This window comes from Globicephala melas, chromosome 1, assembly GCF_963455315.2.
Source record: "Globicephala melas chromosome 1, mGloMel1.2, whole genome shotgun sequence".
NCBI lineage: Eukaryota > Metazoa > Chordata > Mammalia > Artiodactyla > Delphinidae > Globicephala > Globicephala melas.
In genome coordinates, this window is record NC_083314.1 from 177,884,331 (window position 1) to 177,905,138 (window position 20,808).

Consider the following 20,808-nt stretch of genomic DNA (forward strand, 5'->3'; position numbering starts at 1 on the left):
GAAAAGATCATTTTTAAACTCTGTTTCTTGACTCTGTGTTCCTCCCCCAAAGCTGGTGTCATGCATATTACCTTTTCCCATCTTACAGATGGGGCACACGGGGTCCAGAGTGTGGAAGCACTGGAACTGAGGCCACACAGCTGGGAACCCTGGCCTCTGAGGCCTCTGAGGGAGCCTCTCGGCTGGGCCTTGGTTAGATCAGCAGCAGATCCGCGCCCGGGTGGCTGCCAGTTCCCCGACAAACTCAGGGCCAGCGTGGAAACTGCTGACTGGCCCCTGGCTTTCCTTCGGGCCACAGCGGGGGCCCTGGCAGCGCCCCCTGGTTGACCCCGCCTGTCTCACTGAGATGGGTTAAGTGCCGGTGGAGGAAAGGTGGAAGGAGGACCAGCCACCCTGGAGCTCCCTGGAGCCCTCTGGAGCCCCGCCCAACCCCGGATCAACAGCCCCTGGCGCGGCCCGAGAGAGCCCGCCGGGAATGCCCTGGCGCAGAGCCAGAGGGACCCAGGTCGCGCTCCCTTTTGCAAGGGGTGGCGCGCGGGGAGCGCGCTTTGGCACCAGGCGGGCGCGGGGGTGCGGGGCGCACGACCGTGACAGGCCCTCTGAAATCCACTGGGGCTGGGGGCGCTTGGTCACTGAACTTGGTCGTCGAGTGTTCCGCGCCAAGTCCGCGAGACAGGTCTTATTGCCCGGTGTCGGAAATAAGCTGCCCGGGCGGGGCCGCGTTTGGGACGGCCACTCCGCCACCCCTGCCGCTCCCGCCTCTCTCCCGGGATTTTCCAGAGGGTTAATTTCCTGTTCGGGTAAATCCTTCGCGAGTCCCTCGGCCCTCCCTCCCCGGAGCTGCCCCCTCCGCCCGAGCCTCCCGGGCTCCCCTGGTCGGTCCGCGCTGCGCTCCATCGCCCCGCGCGCCCGGGCGCAAGCCCTCCCCGCCCCGGCAGCCCTCCGGCTCCCAGCGTCTGGCCGCCGGAACCCCGCGCGCCGCCCCGCGCCAGGGCTCGGCCCCAGAGCCGCGTCCGCGTCGCCGCCGCTCGCGCGGGTCCCGGCTATGCGCCCCCGCGCCGCGCCCCGCGCCCCCGCCGGCGCCGGCGCCGCGCTGGGGCTCTGTAGCCTCCTGCTGCTGCTCCCGCCAGGACCCGCGTGCCCCGCGGGCTGCGCCTGCACCGATCCGCACACCGTGGACTGCCGCGACCGCGGGCTGCCCAGCGTGCCCGACCCCTTCCCCCTGGACGTGCGCAAGCTTCTGGTGGCCGGTAACCGCATCCAGCACATCCCCGAGGGCTTCTTCATCTTCTACGGCGACCTGGTCTACCTGGATTTCAGGAACAACTCTCTGCGCTCTCTGGAGGAGGGCACGTTCAGCGGCTCGGCCAAGCTCGCCTTCCTCGACCTCAGCTACAACAACCTGACCCAGCTGGGCGCCGGCGCCTTCCGCTCGGCCGGGAGGCTGGTCAAGCTGAGCCTGGCCAACAACAACCTGGCGGGCGTGCACGAGGCCGCCTTCGAAACCCTGGAGTCGCTGCAGGTGCTGGAGCTCAACGACAACAACCTGCGCAGCCTCAACGTGGCCGCCCTGGCCGCGCTGCCTGCGCTGCGCACCCTGCGCCTGGACGGGAACCCCTGGCTCTGCGACTGCGACTTCGCCCACCTCTTCTCCTGGATCCAGGAGAACGTGTCCAAGCTGCCCAAAGGTGAGCCTGCCGGCCGGACCGGGAGGCGGGAAGGAGTGAGGCAGAGCGCGCGGGGAGAGCCTAGGGCAGCGGCCTCGCGTTGAGCCTGGAAGGGGAGGCCTGGGCGCCCACGGCCACTGTCCTGGATGAGAGTTGCTCCCGGTGTAACCCTCCCAGGTTCCCAGAACTTTCCCTGGGACTCTGCTAGGGAAGGGAAGTGGGGAGGGACACATCTGGGATTCTCTGGAGATTCTGGGCCTGGTTGCCCTGCTTTCCCCCGTTTCTCCAGTAGTATTTGGGACCTGGATTTCCGAGATCATCCTGTGGGGCTTTGGGTCCTAGTACTGGTGGGTGTGGGTTATTTCTGGGCCCCTCCTAAGTGCAAGACACCCTACTCCGTGGGTAGCATTTCAGCACCCATCTCACTACACTGAACATGGGGAGGGAGCCCACCAGTTCTAAGAGCTCTCCAAGGGCTTCTGTAACCTGAGTAGGTCTTTGTTTCTCAGCTCCCAGTTTGCTCTTTGTCTAAAAGGAGTGAGGAATATTCCTGGTGAGGAAAAGCAGCAGCTTGCTAAGAGCCAGTCATGCAGTAAAGATTGGCCGTTCAGTAGCTTTTCAGCCCAGACGTGAAATTGCTGAACAGTCTTGTGGGCTGGGGCACCCTTTGCTTGCCTCGTGCACTTTTCTGGCAGTGACATGGACATACGTCCCCACCTGGCAGACAGGAACATAAGGGCACAGCAGGTAAGAGAGCCTGTGAAGGCCAGTGGGAAGGAAGCAAAGGCAGAGCTGAGGAGAGGGGACTCCAGCATACATAAGAATGAGCCCCATGACAGGGAGCGGGTGAAATGCCCTTCTTTTCAGTGGATTCCAGGCTTCCCCTGGTGAGCATGTGAGCAGCGACCTCTCAGAGCCAGACTCCACCTCCCACCTTGACCCCGAGGGTTTGTCAGAACAGGAACCAGAGCTGAAAGACCCACAGTATAAAAGGTGACATAGATGTGGATTTATCATGGGTAAATATATATTTTTTCCATTTATTGAGAATTCAGAAATGCTGCTCATCTGTGTCCGGAATTCCTGTGCTCGCTTATTCATTCTGTACTGTCACTAGCACAAATCCCAGGTATCAGGGGCCGTCACTTCTCTGCAGACACGGGTCCCTGAGCTGGAACTTTAAGCCCAGGCTGGCTCTCCCACATGAGCAAGTCCTAAAAAGATCTGACCTGCAAGGTACAGAGTTGCCTGACTTTAAACTTTGCCTTCACTCACTCCCCAGACCCTCCCCACCAGAAGACAGGAAGGTCCAGATGCAGACGTCACTGTTGAACGGCGGTTCCCCTTGGTTCTCATGGCATCTGCCTTTGCTTCTTGGTAGAGTTGGCATCCTGAACCCCAGCTGTCAGTTGAGGTGCTGTCATTGGCTCCCACCATCATTCACTCGAGGGCTAGGGGTGACGGGTCAGGAGCTGTGGATTTCAGTCTCAGTTGTGCCGTGGCTGGCTGTGACCTTGACCGGGACAGGTATCCTGTCTGGGCTTCGGTTTCGTCATCTTTACAGTACTTTGGTTGCCCTCTGAGGCCTCTGCAGAGCCCTGGATTGGAAGGTATACACTGGAGTCCTGGCTTAAAAACTGGGTGACTCTGGGAAAGTTCTTTGAACCTCCTCTTCCTCCTGTGTGAAATTGGGACACAGTGGTGCTGACCAATCCATCTGACCAGTGATTGTCAAGATAAAGCGGGTAAATTAAAGAGCAAAGAATATAAAATGTTATCCTTCCTACTGTCTGTAATGTAGGAAAGCGAAGAGCCATCAGATGAGGATGTGTGGCTGGGGGTAAGGATGGACGGGTCCAGAGCAAGGAACAGTGTCCAGGCCCTGGGGAAGAGTTGGTCTCATTCAGGCGGGGAGAGGATGGAGACAGCAGCATGGCAGCATGGGGGCTTCCGGCATCTCCTGGGGTGGAGCACTGAGAGCGGCTCTGACCTCACTGCCCATGTTCTGTGGCCAGAGCAGCGTCCCGAGCTCTGTGAACCGGAAGTGGGGCGGTTGCGAAGCACCTAACCCAGGCCTTGACATGGGAGAGCTGAGCTCCCACGTAGACTCAGATTATGACCCTAGACAAGTCCCTGACCTTCTTTGTGCCTCCGTTTCCCTGCCTCTGACTTCAGACTGAAGATCAAAATCCCACAGCGTGTTTGCGGCGAGGGTTGCGCGAAGTCAGCTCTGTCGAGGGTGTGGTAATCTTAGCAAGGAGTAGATGATCTAGGAGATCGCTAGGTGTCAGTCACCCCCTTCCCTCCTCCTCCTGCATTTGGGCCTCTCATATTTTCACAGGTGCAGTGGGCAAGGGGGCCAAGTGCCCAGACTCTGGCACAGAGCTGCTTAGTTCAAATGCTGCCTCTACTTCTCACTAGTTCGGAGGATTGAAAGGGTATTATCTATAAAGCACTTAGAGCAGTGCCTGACACACAGTATGTACTAACAAGCATTAGTGCTCTTACTATTACCCCGTTTTCTCTGGAAGGCCCAGAGAGGTGATGCGAGTGACTTGCTCAAGGTCACACAGAGAATTAGAAGCAGCTGGGAATGCACCAGGGCCTCCTGGCTCCCCGCCCCCCGCCCCTGGCCACGCTGACTACCCACTTCCCACGAAGGAAAGCCAGGCACCATGGGGCACAAGCTCCAAGGCTTTCTAGGCGGGCACCCAGGGGAGGGAATTCAGAGGAAGGAGCAGAGGGGACCCACCCTCATTGTCTTTCCTTCACCTCCCCTGTCCCTCCTCCCCCAGAGAAGCAAATTGAACAAGTGACCTTGAGCAAGTGACCTTGACTAGCTCTGACAGCACAAAAAATGTGATCGGGGCTTCCCTGGTGGCGCAGTGGTTGAGAGTCCACCTGCCAATGCAGGGGACATGGGTTCGTGCCCCGGTCCGGGAAGATCCCACATGCTGTGGAGCGGCTGGGCCCGTGAGCCATGGCCGCTGGGCCTGCGCGTCCGGAGCCTGCGCTCCGCAAAGGGAGAGGCCACAACAGTGAGAGGCCCGCGTACCGCAAAAAAAAAAAAAATGTGATCGTCTGCCAGTGAGCCTCCTTGCTGATGGCAGCGCTCAGCCACCCGTCGGGGCAGCCGGTCCCCTCTGTGCAGGCTCCTCAGGGCTTGATGGGGAAGCGGGGCACGGAGGCATCTGGGTCTGAGGACTCGGGGAGCCGGCCTGCCGGTGCTGGGTCTGAAGGAAGAGAGCAAGGGGACGCCTGCCAGAATGCCCACTGGCCACCTTAGCAACAGCAAACAAGCAAACCAACCCCAAACAAGAAAGCAAACAAGCAAAACTCCAGGATGCCCAATTCACTCTGAATTTCAGATCAACGCGGCACAATATTTTAGTATCAGTGTGTCCCGTGCCCTGTTGGGATGTTCTCACACACAGGATTACTTGCTGTTCTTCTGAAATTCACGTCACTGGCCGTCCTGTGTTTTGCCCGGTGGCCCTACCTTACGGCGGTGGTTTGTGGTTTATAAGTGCCGTCTCTTTTAATACAATACCTGCGCCTGGCAAGTACCTTTACCCACAACTTCCCCAACAAGAAGCAAACGAGGTGCAAAGGTCACATCGTTAGTGACTGAGAAGAGCTTGCACTCAGGAGCATCTGACCCCACTCCTGACGCTTTCTGGAGGGTGAGAATAGCCCCAGCACTGTCCTACCATCCCTGACTCTCATGGGTGACAGCTGACCTTCCAGCCCCAGATTCTGCACCTGGTCTGGTGGTTCTCCCAGTAGATAGTAGGTCCTGGGCCAAGTGGGACAGTATACCGTCAAGGGAACACTGACCATCCCTCTTTCAGTAGAAGGGCTCCAGACCTGGAAGCAAGAGACCTGGGAAATCGCTCAAGTGACCAGCAGGATAGAGAGGGAGAGATGGGAAAGGTGTGGGGAGACAGGGAAGCATGAGCACCTTCTCAGCAGACAGTGATCTTTAAAAAGCCCTCCAGCCCCTCCCATTGCCTTCCCATTACAGCAGCCCAGTGAGGTGGGTAGGGAATGAAAACACACGGGTGATGAGAAACCTGTGTGCTAATCACCTAGGGAGCTTGTTTGACATGCAGATTCCTGGGGCCCCAGACCTACTGGATGTGTGCCTGGGGGGTGAGGCCCGGGGATCTGCATTTTAATTCCCCCCACCCCCAGCCCCTGAAAGGGGCTTGCAGTGCACACTCACTAAAGCTTGAAAACCGTGCTGGAGGGGGAAGTCATTTTGCTGCAGCTGTAGAAATGCTGTGTGACGTTATACGACTTTCCTGTCTCTCTGTGTCTCAGATTTTTCTTTGGTAAACAAAGGAGTATGGGTAGGAGGACTTTAAGGTTCCTTCCAACTCTAAAGTTCTATGGTTTCAAGGGAAGGGAAGACTGTCTGTGTCTTAAAGTTTGGGAAGTTGAGGCCTGGAGAGACCAGGTCCCTCCAGAGACCCCTCTGTTGGAATCCAGGTGGCCGTAGTCTCTGTGCGGTGGGGAGGGGGCAGATCACTCAGGCAGCCCGGGGCTGTGGGCTCACAGGACATCTCATATGTCCCAGCCTTGAGCCTGGAGCCTCAGGCGGGAAAGGCCACTGGGTATGAGGAACCATAGCCGGCAGGCAAGGGGCTGTCTCTGTGCTCAGAGGTGCATGGAGCCAGCAGGCTTCCACGGGGACACGGACCACACGGAGCCCGGAGTGTGTATTATGGGAGAAGCCCAAGCAGGAGCTGGGGCCTGGGGGTGAGGGGTGCCGAATAGTGAGGCACCTTCTGTCACCTCCCTTTGCAGCCGTGGCTTCGTGTGGCCTGCAGGACACAGCCCACAGCCCCAGGGGAGAGATCTGAGCTGCAACTGGGACCTTGACAAGGGAGGCTGTGGGGAGGCAAGGGCTGGGAGAAGCGGGGACTGGGGGGAAATTAAACACGGCTGCATGTCATGCCTTGAGTCTGTTCACCTAGCCCCTTGGGTGGGTACAAGCCTCCGAGACAAGGTCCACTGTAGTGCCTGGAGCACCCGGGCATTCTGTGGTGTGGCTCAGCCCCTGCAGGGTGGACCCTGCAGGCAGAGTCCTGTCAAGGAGGGGGTTCATGGCGAGTGGGGTGCTCACCAGTTATATCACTAACCCTGCCTGCTTAGCAGGCCAGACTCGCGGCCTTCTGGGGGAGCCTGCCCCCCAATCTCCCAGTAACTCCACCTCCCTTTCCTGATGTCAGATGCTGTGAGGGCCTGATTTGGTCAGATGAGTGGGGACTTGTTGTCATACTGACAGAAGAAACAGTAATTCAGCCAAAGGAGCACAAGCTGATGCTTGCCTGGAGGTCACACAGGTCCTTTTCGCCCAGGTGACTCCAAGGTGACTCGTTTTCTTTGAAAATAAAAGCATTTTATTTTTCTGATTATAAAATAACAGGTCCTTTGTAGACTTGGGAAATGTAGATAAATATCATGAAGAGAATAAAAACCACGCAGAATCCCACTGCTATGAAAGTTTTACTGTGTTTAGTTCTGGTTTTATTCTTATGCACATATATATATTTTAAACAAATTGATATTATACTATATATCTTATTACTGACTCTTTTCCTCTTACTGAGTTGTGAGAGTTACCTGTCATTATAGCTCTTTGAAAATTTAACATTTTACAGTCATGTAAGAGGTCATTTTGTGTCTAGTCATTGAACCTGTCTCCTGTTGTTAGAAATGTGCATTGTTTTTTTTCTTCTGTTTTGTATATACACGGTGCTGAACTGAACATCCTCATTCATATAAATTTGTGGACATCTCCGGTTATTTCTCTGGGGTGGATTCTTTGAGGTGGAATCACCAGGTCAGGGTCTATGGTTATGTTAAACCTCTGGATACCTTTTTGCCTAATTGCACCCCAGACAGCAGGCTCTGTTGGCAAATGGAAAGTACCTGTCTCACTGTGCCTCTCCCAGGTTTATGTATTATTATTTTATTTTTTTTATTTTTTGCGGTACGCGGGCCTCTCACTGCCGTGGCCTCTCCCGTCGCGGAGCACAGGCTCCAGACGCGCAGGCTCAGCGGTCATGGCTCACGGGCCCAGCCCTTCCACGGCATGTGGGATCTTCCCGGACCGGGGCACGAACCCATGTCCCCTGCATCGGCAGGCGGACTCCCAACCACTGCGCCACCAGGGAAGCCCTGTATTATTATTTTTAAACATGCTTTCGAATTTAATAGACAGAACAATGACATCCCCTTATTGCTATAATTTGCATGATTTGCTCGCCAGCGGAATGGACCGCTCCCTTGTGTTTTACACTTAAGAGAACCACATTGCTGGCAGGGGTTGACTGAGGTCTTGCTCGCTCTTGCAAGGGGCCTCCTCCTGCGGTTCACAGGCCTGTACATGTCCTGGCGTCATAGGCTCATGTGTTTTTAACTTATGTCTTAGTTAGAGTTGATTCCCCGGCTCACCTTTCTCACCATCCCGTGTCCCAGTCAGGTGTCAGCTTCTACAGACACCATGATCTGGAGTCCGGGGGAGAGTCAACTGCAAACATGACCTGAGACAGCCCTGCCCTGTCTCTCTTCTCCCTGGAGAGCCCCACCCGGTCTCGCTACTCTGTCCCAAACGTTGGATCTTTCTGGAAATGTCACCTTCATCCTGCTGTTCTATCAATTAACTCAAAGGGTGACCTCATTGCCGGGCTAGCGGACAGAGGACCCGCCTTCCTTCCCAGCTAGGACAGCCCCGGGGGAGCTGCACAGGCAGTTGGGGATTTGCTCTGGAGAGGTCAGTGTCACTGTTACCTGAAGCTGACAGGCTGCCATCTGACTCAGATACCCAAAGGCGTAGGCCTTTCAGCCAAGTGGCCGTCCAGTGCCTGCTGTCCCAGAATCCCGTGGTCTCCGAGGTAGCTGGGAGTGAGGTGCTTGGCAGGCCTTGTCCTTCGGGCTGGCAGTGTGATGATGGCCCAGAAGGGCCTCCTCGTGGGCGGGTTGTCGTGAGGACCAGAATTGGGTGTGTTCACGGTTATGTGAGCCAAACCGTATCCTGAACTTGGTCACTGTAGGAGAACAGCAGAGTGTGTCAGTCCAGTCCTGGGAGTGTCCTGGGCTCCTGCCCTTGGGTCTTTGCCCAAACGGTGCCAGCCAGGTCCCCAATTCTTCCCTCCCGCCCTTCCCCACCTCTGCTTCTCTGCCCTTCTGGTTTTTACTTGGCCTTCCAGCCTCCAACCCTCTGGGCCTCAAGGCCGGGTTGGGAGTCTGGCCTGTGTGACCTCATTGGATGCTGTTATCTCTGTGGCCACTACTTGAGCTTGCCAGGTCACAGGTCTGGCCTGTTTTGAGGACACAAACCGTGTCTTTTTGTCCTTGAGTCCCCAGCAGCTGGTGCAGTATATGGCATGTTTGGAAACCTTTTGATGCACTTAGAACAAGCCAGCTCCCTCCTATGTCCCACGAGGCTCCTCTGTCCCGTGAACACGCCAGGTGCCAGGGACCAACCAGGACCTCCTAACTTACGGCTCCCTCTCTTGCTAAGACGTTTCCCAACCCAAATGGCTGCGTCTTCCTCATCATCACGTCCCCAGGAGATGTCCCGTCCTCAGAGAGGCCTTCCCTGACCACCCCGCCCAAGCAGTCCTGTCCCCACCCTCTCCTCGTTGTCATATCTGCTGGTTGTGTCTGTGGCGTCTCGCTCACTGAGTCCACATTATCTCGTTCACAAGTCTTGTCCCTCTAGAAACAGGGGCGCCAGATCAGCACGCCCCCTGCTGTGTCCCTAGCGCCTGGGGCCATGCCCAGCGTAGAAGGGGCTCCGTGGGGCAGTGGGCATGTGTGAGTGAGTGGACGAATGCACACGCCCGAGGGCTGCGTCACAAGGGCCATTGGGGGGACAGGCCGACATCACTGGCCTTGGCTTTTGTCCCCACCCAATACCCGCTCTCTGACTTCGGTCGGCCACGGATATCCAGATCACCTTTTAGCAAAGACAGAGCCCAGAGTAGGGGTTCTCGAGCTCCTTCAGCAGATTCTGTGTGATCCTGGTCAAGTCCTGAGGCTCAGGCTCTCCACTGCGAAGGCGGGAGGGAGCCGGCTGTGCCTGCGCCATCTGTTGGAGCAGCGCTGGCAAGACGGCGGGGCGGCCATTCATTCTGGGAGTCTGTTAGCCTCTGCTCTGCGAGGTGCAGTGAGAATGGCTGGTGGGGGGAATTCAGGACACTGAGGCCGCCGATCTCAGTTTACCCCGATGGATCGGAAACCAGCTGCCTCTGACATAAGCAGACAGAAGGGTGTCTTGTAAGCATGTGGGTGTCACCAGGAACCCAAGTCCTGAACAGTCAGGCCTCCGGGAGCTCGTGGCTGAGACCCGAGAGGCTGCAGGGAACACAGCGCCTCCTTTTTGCACCCTCTACTTCTCACACTTTTTTTACCCCCCCTTCATATACTGATGGACTTTCTGTATTTTTCCATCCATGTGGCCAAAAATACGCTGCTCCGTTCACGAGACCAGCTGAGGCTGCGCGAGACTGTGCTGTCTTGGTCCCAATTTCCAGGTCCGGGGAGGAGGCTCTGGTGGGCAGAGCTTAGGGATGGGGGCTGGGCAGGCCATGCACTAGACATCCAGCTAGGCAGCCGTGACCGTGGCCGAGCTTCCAGTGAACTGTCTGACGGCAGATAAATCCCCCGACATTCCTGGGCCCTGGTGTTCCCTCTGTCAAATGCAGGTGATAGCACCTGCCCTTTGACCTCGAGTGATGTCATGTGAAGATGCTCAGAGTGCAGCTTCCTCCAGCACTGCACGTAGAAGCTGTTCTTTTCTTCCTTATCCAATTCATAGAAATGTGCAAACAGGCTTACAAATCCCACCGGATTTAAGCCTTTCCTGTCAAATCCCAGATGTCTACAATCCTCGGAGACGGGCATTATCTGTGTGTTCACAGCCCATCCTCCCAGTGGCTCTCAGCCTGGCCCCTCTGCTTCAGAGGTTGCCCATCAAGGAGCCCCCGGGTGCCTCATCTCTTCCATCCTCTGGGCTGGTCATGGGATAAATGCCAAGGGCAGGAGTCAGGACCCTGAGAGAGCTGCGGGTCACTCGGGATCCAGAGAGCTAGGAATCGGGGTCCCTGTCCCCACTTCCTTGTTAGCCAGCAGTCGACCTGTGTCATGTCCTCTTTCTCAGTTGCTCTAGATCATGAGTGGTGACCCCAGACGCCCCTGGGGGCTGTAGGTGGGAGTCATCAGAGAGGGAGGGGCAGGAGGGGAACCACATGCATATGAGAAACAACCTAGGGCACCGCGCTGGCCGGATGCCCCGGAACACGGTGGTGGCTGCGCTCCTCTCCCCAGCCACCCGCTTTAGACCCTGGGGCTAGATGACCTCGAAGGCCTCTTCTGTCTCTGACTTTGGCTTGGTCTGTGCCCTCCCCAGCCAGCCTCCTCCGGGTCGTGGGATGAGAGGGTCTGGAAGCCGCTCGCCCCCAGCTCCCAGCACAGGTTTCCTGGGTGGGTTCCCTTGGCATATAGGCCCCATCACCCCGGTATCTCTCTTTCAAATCAGTAGGTGCAAAAGTATGTTCCTCTCTTCTCCCTGGTCATGTGAAGAAAAGGCCCTCCCCTCACATTATTAGAAAGAATGCCATTGCTTTTGCACAAGACACCAACGAGATGATGTCCCTTTTAAAACATAACCAACATAAATGATCGTCTGCATCAGAAATGAAGATGCTCATGGTCCCGTTGCGGGGCTGAGAGCTTAGAGCTGACAGTCAGGACACCCTGGACCTGCTGCCACCTCCTTGACCTGGGCAGGTCACCTGACTTGTCTGGGCTGTGGTTCCCTCATCTGTTACCCCGAGGTTTATTTGAAAGATCAGGGAAATACCGATGTCAAAGAGTTTTAGAAGAAACTGGGGGCATGCAGAATAATTGTCTTTTTTTTATATATATATAAGCTTAATTTATCACAAGAATTTAATGCTTAGGGGAGATTTTTTTTTAATTTATTTATTTATTTTTGGCTGTGTTGGGTCTTCGTTTCTGTGCGACGGCTTTCTCTAGTTGCGGCAAGTGGGGGCCACTCTTCATCGCGGTGCGCGGGCCTCTCACTATCGCAGCCTGTCTTGTTGCGGAGCACGGGCTCCAGACACACAGGCTCAGTAGTTGTGGCTCACGGGCCCAGCTGCTCCGCGGCATGTGGGATCTTCCCAGACCAGGGCTGGAACCCGTGTCCCCTGCATTGGCAGGCAGATTCTCAACCACTGCGCCACCAGGGAAGCCCCAGAATAACTGTCTTGAAGGATGAAGTTTTCTACTCACACATCTCTAGAAATAGGAAGAGTGGAAGCCATGCAGGGCCACACGGGGAAGCACTAGGGATGGTCAGGAGACAGAAGGAATGAAAGGAAAAACAGGTGAGAGTCTTTATTGTGGTTTTTGCAGGAAGGAATGGGCACGGCAGGGTAAGCAGAGGAGGCAGGTTAAAGGTTGGCTAGTTTGAATAATTTCAGGAGGCTCTGGCTAAAAGGGTGATCCTTAGCTGTCGTGTACCTGGCCCTGTGGTGATTTAGGGCAGGGAGATAGTGTCTCGGACTGCAAGAACCTGATAAAAGGAGGTGGGTGCGGTATGGACTTGGGTTGGTAGCTTTGCATGTCAAGGGTGTGCTCACTGGTGAGGGTTTACTGTCTCTAGGAGCTGGCCAACCCCGGGAGGGACAGTCCATCCCCGGTGGCAAGGCCCCAAGATGCCAAAGCTATATAAAATATAGAATGTAAAAATCATGATTAATACAAGGGTCATTGCAGATATAATTGAGTAGGATGAGATCGTTAGGGTGCACCCTAATCCAGTATGACTGGTGTCCTTAGAAAAAAGAGGATGTTTGAACACAGATGGGCGCAGAAAAAAACACCAGATGAAGGTGAAGGTTGAGCTCAGTGATGCCTTTACAAGCCAAGGAACGCCAAAAATTGCAAACAAACCACCAGATGCTAGGAGAGGGGAAGCAGCCTCTCTCACAGCGCTCAGCAGGAAGCAGCCCTGCCCACACCTCGGTCTCAGACCTCTAGACTTCAGAACTATGAGACAATACATTTCTGTTGTAAAGCCCCCAGTCTGTGGTGCTGTGTTACGGCAGCCCTGGGACGATACTGCAGGGGATAACGATAAACACCCTCCTTGCCAGAGGCAGGGGGATGGATTCGGTAGCCTCCAAAATGGCATCCAGCCCTTGGATTTTATGACGTCAAGAACCAGTTGCTTCACTTCCTTTGCATGTGGGAAAATAAGGTTCTAAAGGAACAAATCGGGCGCTTGTCTATGTGGCTGAGGGCTGTCCCTGCTTCCTGCCCTGAGCAGGCTTCTCCCATTGGCTCCATTTATTGCGTGTCTACTGTGTTCCAGGCACTGAGCTAAGCACTCTAGGGCGGCTCCACCCAGTAGGAATAGGATTCAAAGCACGTCTAGAATTTTAAATTTGCTAGTAGCCACATTTAAGTAAATCAAACGAGTAGGTGAAATGAATTTCAGTATTTTATTTAATCCAGCGCTTCCAAAATGCTATTCTTTCAACTTATCAATAGAAAACTCATTCATGAGATATTTTTCCATTCTTTGTTTCGTACAAAGTCTTCAAAACCTGGGTGTGTTTTATACTCACAGCACATCTAAGTCCAGAATGGCCGTGATCAAGTTCTCAACATGTGGCTGGTGGCTACTGTAGTGGACAGTGTAGCTCTATGGGTGTCTTCCAAAGAGGTCAGTGCCAGGCGCACCCCATTTTACAGGTGAGAACTCCAAGGCACAGACAGGTTAATGTAACTTGGCCAAGGTCACCAGCCAAGAAGTGATAGAGGGAGGGATGAGCCAGGGTCTTTGTCACCAACCATTGCAGGGCTTCTTAAATATCATGACAGAACCAGGTCCTTTATCCGCAAGCCCACCCTCTCAGGTCCACAGCTCCTGCTTTAGGTGCAGAACGAAACTTAGTGAGTCTTGCCAACTCAGAACCTTGACTTGGAGGAAATCAAAGCTGACGAACATATTAGTGGAAACCAGAGTAGACTAAACACCTGTTGAAAGCAAGCTCAGCTCCTACTTTCTGCTCTTCTGAGAGCTTTATCTGGAACAATGACCCCTCCCTGCTTGCCAGAAAGATATCAAGTCACGTCCTTCCTCTGCTCAGAACTCTTCAGTAACTCCCATGTCACTGAGATTAGAAGCCAAGGTTCTTCCAGGGGCTTCTAAGCAGCCCCCACCCCCATGATCTGACCTCCTCCTTTCTTTCTGGTCTAATTTCCTACGACTCCCCTTTCATTCACTCTGATCCAGGCACCCAGACCCCTTATTGTTCCCCAAACACACCAGGCATATTTCAACCCCAGGGCCTTTGCACTTCCTGCTCCCTCCACCTGGAGCACCCTTTGCTGATGTCGACATGACTTTCTCCCTCATTCCTTTTAGCCGCTTGCTCAAATACCATTTTCTCACCAAGCCTTTCCTCCCAGCCCCACTGAATCCTGCGACCCGCCGCTTCCAGCTCTCCTTCCCTCTGCACTTTGCTTCTCTTTCTCCATAACACCTGTCACCATCTGCTGCATAATACATATTACTGATTTACTCGTGGTCTGTCTGGTTCCCCTCACTAAATTGTAGTCACAAATGATTTTTTCACTGTTTTTACCCCAGAGCTGGCCTATATTAGGTGCTCAATATGTATTTGTTGACTGAATGAATGACTCCGTGATGGATGCTAACACAAGGCAAAGGGGAGAAGGGCAGAGACGAGGTGGCCTCCAGAACCACCCCCCTTGCTTAGAGAAAACAGTTTGGTCAACTAACTCTCAGCAAAGTGGTAGTGACTTGAGGGCTAACCAGGAATAAATACAGTAAAGGCAGAAGGAAGGGACCGCTGCTCACTGTGGAGGCACAGTCTGCGTAGAATTTCAGATGCGGGGAGGCCTGGAGGGAAGGTCGGAGCCTCCAGGCCTCACCAAACTGCAGCTTGTAAGCAGTTACCTGGGCTTCCTGTCTGTTGGAAATTGCCAGAGACTCTTTGTATTTGGAGAATAAGACCATATTGACATAGGAAAATGGATGTTTAACTAAGGACAGACATGGAAGGACATAGCCCCTGTCTCCTGATGTCTGAGGAGCTGTCACTGAATGTGAGCAACTTGTTTTGGCCTCTGAAGATGGACCCATGGTTACGAACTACAAGGACACTGATTGTGACACTCTATGAGGAGGGACCACCAGCTGTTGGGCTCCGCGAATGGCCCCGAATTATTGTGATCTCTGTTTCCATCCTTACACCTCCTCTCTGACTCTGACCTTCCTCCCTCTTATAAGGACCCTTGTGACTACATTGGAGCCACCTGGACAGTCCATACCTTGAACTTAATCATATCTTCAAATGTAACATTTTCTCAGATTCCAGGAATTAGGACGTGGTCATTTGGGGGGCATTTTTCTGTCACCACGGGGAAGTAACTTCACTTCCCCAGGGCGGTTTCTCCACCTGTGAAAGGAGAGGGTCAGATAACGATGCATCCTCTCCACCTGCACACGTTGTTTCTAACGACCCCCCCACAAACGCCGTACCCTGAAGTCACTTCCCAACAGCCCACAACTCTGGCCCCAGTGACAGCAGTTGCCACAGTGGCAGGACCCGCTGAAAACTGCAGGGTGAAGGTGTCCGCCACCGGGATCCTGGGGCTCCCCCTGGTCCCCGCTGCCAGAGGAAGCGTAAATCTAAAAAAAAAAAAAAAAACCAGCCTGGTTCCTGACTTCCCAGAAAAATCAGAATTTCTGTGTTGGTAAATTGTTTCGGAGCCATCCGGGGCATAGAGAGAGCTTTATGGGTTGAGAGGGAAGTACCAGCACCCGTGGGAAGACGTCCTGGAGTGATCGTCATGAGCAGCACAGATGGGGCAGCCACCAGGTCACTCCAGAGAGAGGCAGGTAAGTGAAGTCCAACCCATGACCCATATGTGAGTGAGCCTGACCAAGACTGAGGACACCGTGGTGTCGTGGAGAGAGGATGGGCTGTGATGACAGCCAGGCCTGCCCTTAAGTCCAGACCCTCCCAGACGACTTGTATGACTTCGGGTGAGTCACACGGCTTCTTAGAGCCCCGGTCTCTGCATCTAAAACCTACCCCGCATTTGCACCCGTGTTCGTAGCAGCACTATTCACAATAGCCAAAAGGTGAGAGCAACACAAGTGTCCATCGATGGATGAATGATGTCCAAAATGTGGTCCATGCATACAACAGAATATTGTTTAGCCTTAAAAGGAGGGAAATTCTGACACACACTACAACATGGATGAACCTGAGAACATGATGCTAAGTGAAAGAGGCCAGTCATAAGAGGACAAATACTGTATGATCCCACTTATCTGAGGCACATTGGAAGAGGCAAATTTCATAGACACAGAACTGTGGTTGCCAGCGTCTGGGAGGTTGGAAGAATGGAGGGTTAGTGTTTAATGGGAACAGGGATTTAGTTTTGCAGAATGAAAAGAGCTCTAGAGATGGACGGTGGTGATAGTGGCACAACAATGTGAATGTACTTTATGCCACAGAACTGCACGCTTAAAAATGGTTAAGATGACAAATTTTACTACAAAATTTAAATTAGAAAAATGGGGCTACAAAAAAAATACTCCAAAGCAGGCATCCCAGCCTCGGCATCATGGGCAGTATGGGCTGGCTAATTCTTCGCCTTGGGGGTCACCCTGGCACCGTTGGGTGGTTAGTAACATCCCTTCTTCTACCCAGTAGATGCCAGTAGCACCCCACCTAGTGTGAGAACCAAAGATATCTCCAGACATCGTCAAATGCCCACTGAGGGGCAAAATCACCCCCAGATGAGAACCACTCTTCAAAAGGGCTGTGGAGAAAGAGGATTAAATGACACGGTAATGGTGAAGTCCTTATCATAGTTCCTGGCAAATGATGAGTTTCAGTAAATATGACTTCCCCATAGAACGTCATCTCCACAGTGAAATCTGAGCGGGCCTGCTTAACACACACACCCCTCCTCACCCCCGGGACCGCTTCTTCCAGCTGGCCAGTGAGTCCACTGACAGAGATTAACTTGGGACACTGGGTGCTCAGCGGGGCAGGTCTAAGGAGGGAGGCCCAGTGGGGGACTCTGAGCAGTATAGAGCATCAATCCCCATGAGCAGTGGGAGGTACCAGGCTCAAGAGGCCAGTCTTAGACTTCCTCATGCTGGCCTTGCCGGAAGGTTCTAACCAGTTCATCAGTTATAATAACTAGACACAGGTTGGTATCCTCAGCCCAGAGCCCAACTTTTAACAAATGTCTGTAATGGATGATGGAGGTGGCAGCCCTGGTGGTGATGGTGGTAGAAATACTGGAGGTGGGCATCAGGGTGGAGATGGCGGACATGGGGAGGTAGAGAAGATGGACATGGGGAGGTGGACATCAGGGTGGAGATGGCGGATGTGGGGAGGTGGGCATCAGGGTGGACGTGGTGGACATGGGTGAGGTAGAGAAGGTGGACATGGGGAGGTGGTCCTCAGGGTGGAGGTGGAGGACATGGGGGAGTGGACATCATTTTGGAAATGGTGGACTTGGCCAAGGTGGGCATCACGGCAGAGATGGTGGATATAGCAATGGTGGTGGTCAAGTTGATGGCAGTGGTGGTGATAGTGGAAATGCTTGCCAGCTTCCCAGAGAATAAAAGTGTAAGCTGTCAGGATCATCTCTGCTCATTTCTTACCGGGGGAGGACAGTCTGGGCAAACCGCATTGTGAGTCAGTCAGTTTTCCATGCTTGTGTGTGTGACTAATGTCAGTGTCCTGAGGTTCGGGGTGGGAGTCAGGCTGGAGTGGAGGACAGCAGACACAAGTCTCAACCCTGGTGCAGGATCCACTCTTCCGTGCTGCCCCTTCTACAGGACATGCTCTGCGGAGCCAGAACCAAGCAGGAGCCCTTGACCCAAAACTGCAGCTGCGTCTTCCTCTAGTAGAAATCAGCTGATTACTTAATCAGATGAAGTGTCTGCCGGCTGATACGGTGAGAAGTGGGAATTTTCCCCTATGTGGTGATACTTAATGAAGGTGGTGGTAGGGAGCAAAGGTCAGCACTGTGAAACATGAGAGCTGGTGTTCCCCAGCATCGTGCTCCCCAGAAGCATGAGCAAGCCCTGCCTGCCATCTGCGACGCCCCCTCGTGCAGTCTTCCCGTGTAACACGCAGTGGCTGCAGCAGGGGCCACAGCACATGCAACTCCAGGTGCTTGTAGTGAGCTAAGAACCTGAGCTAAGAACCTCAAAAGAGTGCTAAACGGGGAGTCAGGAGACCTGGGTTCTGTCCAGACTCCATGTGACCTTAGACAAGCTGCCTAACTTCTCTGGGCCTCTCATCTGTAAAGTAAAGGAGAGAGGTTGGGGAGGGGCACCTTCAAGTCTAACTCTGTATGACGCTGTGACGTCAGGAGGCTGAAAGTCTGGCTGTGTATGTAAAAGAACCAAAGCTGCTGCTTTTTCCTGGTCCTTTGGGTTTGGGTTCTGGAAGGCTGGCAGGGAAGGCCTGGCTGGATGTTTCACCAGCCCAGGCCGAGCCCTCTTACTCCAATGAGCAGAAGAGGAGAGTGGAAGAGGCAGTGGAGAACTCTGGCCAAGGCCAATGGGACCGACAGCAGTGGTCCTGGACAGTGTCCTTCCTCCCGGGTGTGGGACAGGGAACCCCCTTCCCTGGGAGCTGTAGCGCCAGCAGTGAGCTGGGTGGAGGGGATCAGCCTGACTCTCTCGCCAGCGTTTCTTCTCATCAGGGCCTTCTCGTACCTTGGTAAGCCTTGCGAAGCTCTTAGCACAGGTCTTGGGCAGGCACTTTACAGAAAAACAACTCCAAGTGGGTGGTGAGCACACCATACAATGGTCAGCTCTCCTGGTAATCAGAGAAATGCAAATTCAATCACCAGTGTGCACTTTTATGGCTTATCAGGTTGGCAAAGATGAAAAAGTGACAAAATCCATTGTGGGCCTGAGTTCGGGGACTCTCACACAACCTCCAACTTGGCAGAATGTGTCTTGGGGAAATAATTTAAAATGTGTACGTGGTACTCATAGCAGTTTTGCTTCTAGTAAGAAAAAAACTGGAAACATTCAGTGATTGGGCAAGTAAATCATGGCTCATCTGCACAGTAAAGTACGCTGTAGCCATTACAAATGATGTTTGATAATTATATTGGTGGAATGAAAGATGTTCCCAGAACGGTTGTCCACCAGAGTGGCGGAGTGTATTTCTACTCTGGGGAGTACGTGCACACACAGAAGAAAAAAATCTAGCAAGGTGTAAGCCAGTGTGTTAAACATGTATTTGTGAGTTCTTTTATCCCGCTTCTTTTTGATTACTTCTATTGTTTCAGTGTATACAGAGGCTTTGCATAATAAGTGGAATTAGGAAAGCAAAAATATATTTTTAATGACAAAAAGCACTTAGTGGCAGTTCCCGAGAGGCCAGATCAGGAGCAACGCCTGGCTGCAGGCCTGTTTGCTGGCATGGGCGAGAGATAAATCTTACTCTGCCTTCTGCTGTGTCACCATCTATTTCGGGAGAGTGGCAGCAATTCACGCTCTCCGGTTCAGGTGTCAGCTGCTGGGGAGATGTCATCAGTCAAGGGCAGAGGACCAGGAAGGGCGGCAGCAGGCAGGGAGCCAAGCCACCCTGCACGAGGAATGGCCCATCTCTTCGGAGTGTGCCTGGTGGAAAGAAGGAGGTGCTTCTGAAGCAAAGGAGCAGTGAACCACATTCCGCCTGGACCCAAACGAGCCAGAGCCCACTTTGTTTTAGTGGAAGGTCAATCTGTGTTGGAGGAAGACCCCTAACAAGACAGAAGGTAGGAACTCAGCTTCCCATCAGTCGTGCCTATTCCCTGAGTTGTCTCCCTAGGAGGGGAGATGGGTTGCACAGAATCAATTGCACTTCCTCCAGAGCCTGGAACCGCCAAACACGTGGTTTTGTGGGACAGCAGGGCAGAGTGAGATGATTTGTGACTGTGGAACAGGGGCTTACCTGACTCTGTTTTCATATAATCCATTGGTTAATTGGGCCTCTTGACTGTAAACAACAGAAGCCAACTCTGGTTAATGTAAGCAAGAAAAGGACTCATTGCAGGTATGTCAGGTAATTCACAGAACTGAAGAGAAAGCTGGGGAAGCAGGCTCAGAAAAGAATGAGGCAGCCCTGGGAGTCTGGAAAGGAAAAACCAGTTGAGGAGTTCTCCAGGGTGGGGCTGCTGGATTGAACGGGCCCTGGCCATACTTTTTGGTCAGTCCACTCAAGTTTCAGTGTATTGGGACAGAGAGACTCTGGTGAGGGGCCATGCATTTGAAGAAAGTCTCACTAAGACGTACCCATGGGGTGAGAGGTGATTGCCCAACATGAAATCTGGGAGCAGACTCCAAATGAGGAGAGATGGAGGTGAGAAGCTGAAGGATGACAAATGACTGTTACACGTAAGACACCTGGACTGGGTTGAATTGCATCCTTCAAAGGGATATGTCCAAGCCCTAATGCCTGGAACCTATGAAGGTGACCTTATTTGGAAAAAGAGTCTGTCCATATAACTGAGTTAAGGATCTCGAGGTGAGATCATCCTGGATTTAGGATGGGCCCTAAATCCAATGACAGGTGTCCTTGTAAGAGAAAGAGAGAGATGTGAAAGAGATACAGAGCAGAAAGCCACATGACGACAGAGGCAGAGATCGGAGTGATGCTCCCACAAGCCAAGGAATGCCACGAGCCACCAGGAGCTGGAAGAGGCCAGGAAGGATTCTCCCCTCGAGCCCTCAGAGGGAGCCTGGCCCTCGGGCACTTTAATTTTGGACTTCCAGCCTCAGCAACTACGAGAGAACGAATTTGTCTCAAGCCACCTGGTTTGTGATAATTTGTGACCGCAGTCCTAGGAAATACGACAACACCCAGACCCTTTAGAATGACCTCTCCCCGCAGAGTACTCTGGGCTTGGGCCACCACTGGAGGTGACGTGGGTTCCAAACTGGGTTTACAAGTTTCCTGTGCAGGTTTGGCTTAAGTCTGTGACTCACTGGGTCTCAGTATCCCCACAATAACTTGTGCAAGCATTTTTAAGACAATAGGGGAGGGTAATGGCTAACAGC

The 20,808-nt window shown here is 53.6% G+C and overlaps 1 protein-coding gene across 1 annotated transcript in view; it reads left to right on the top strand.

The window, feature by feature from the left end:
- The first annotated feature begins 475 nt into the window (after nucleotides 1-475).
- Nucleotides 476-20,808, top strand: part of LRRC38 (leucine rich repeat containing 38) — a 36,013-nt gene continuing 15,680 nt past the window's right edge. The window contains exon 1 of the mRNA XM_030883180.2: nucleotides 476-1,688. Coding sequence (XP_030739040.1) covers nucleotides 476-1,688 — 1,213 coding nt within the window. The remainder of the gene's footprint in view (nucleotides 1,689-20,808) is intronic.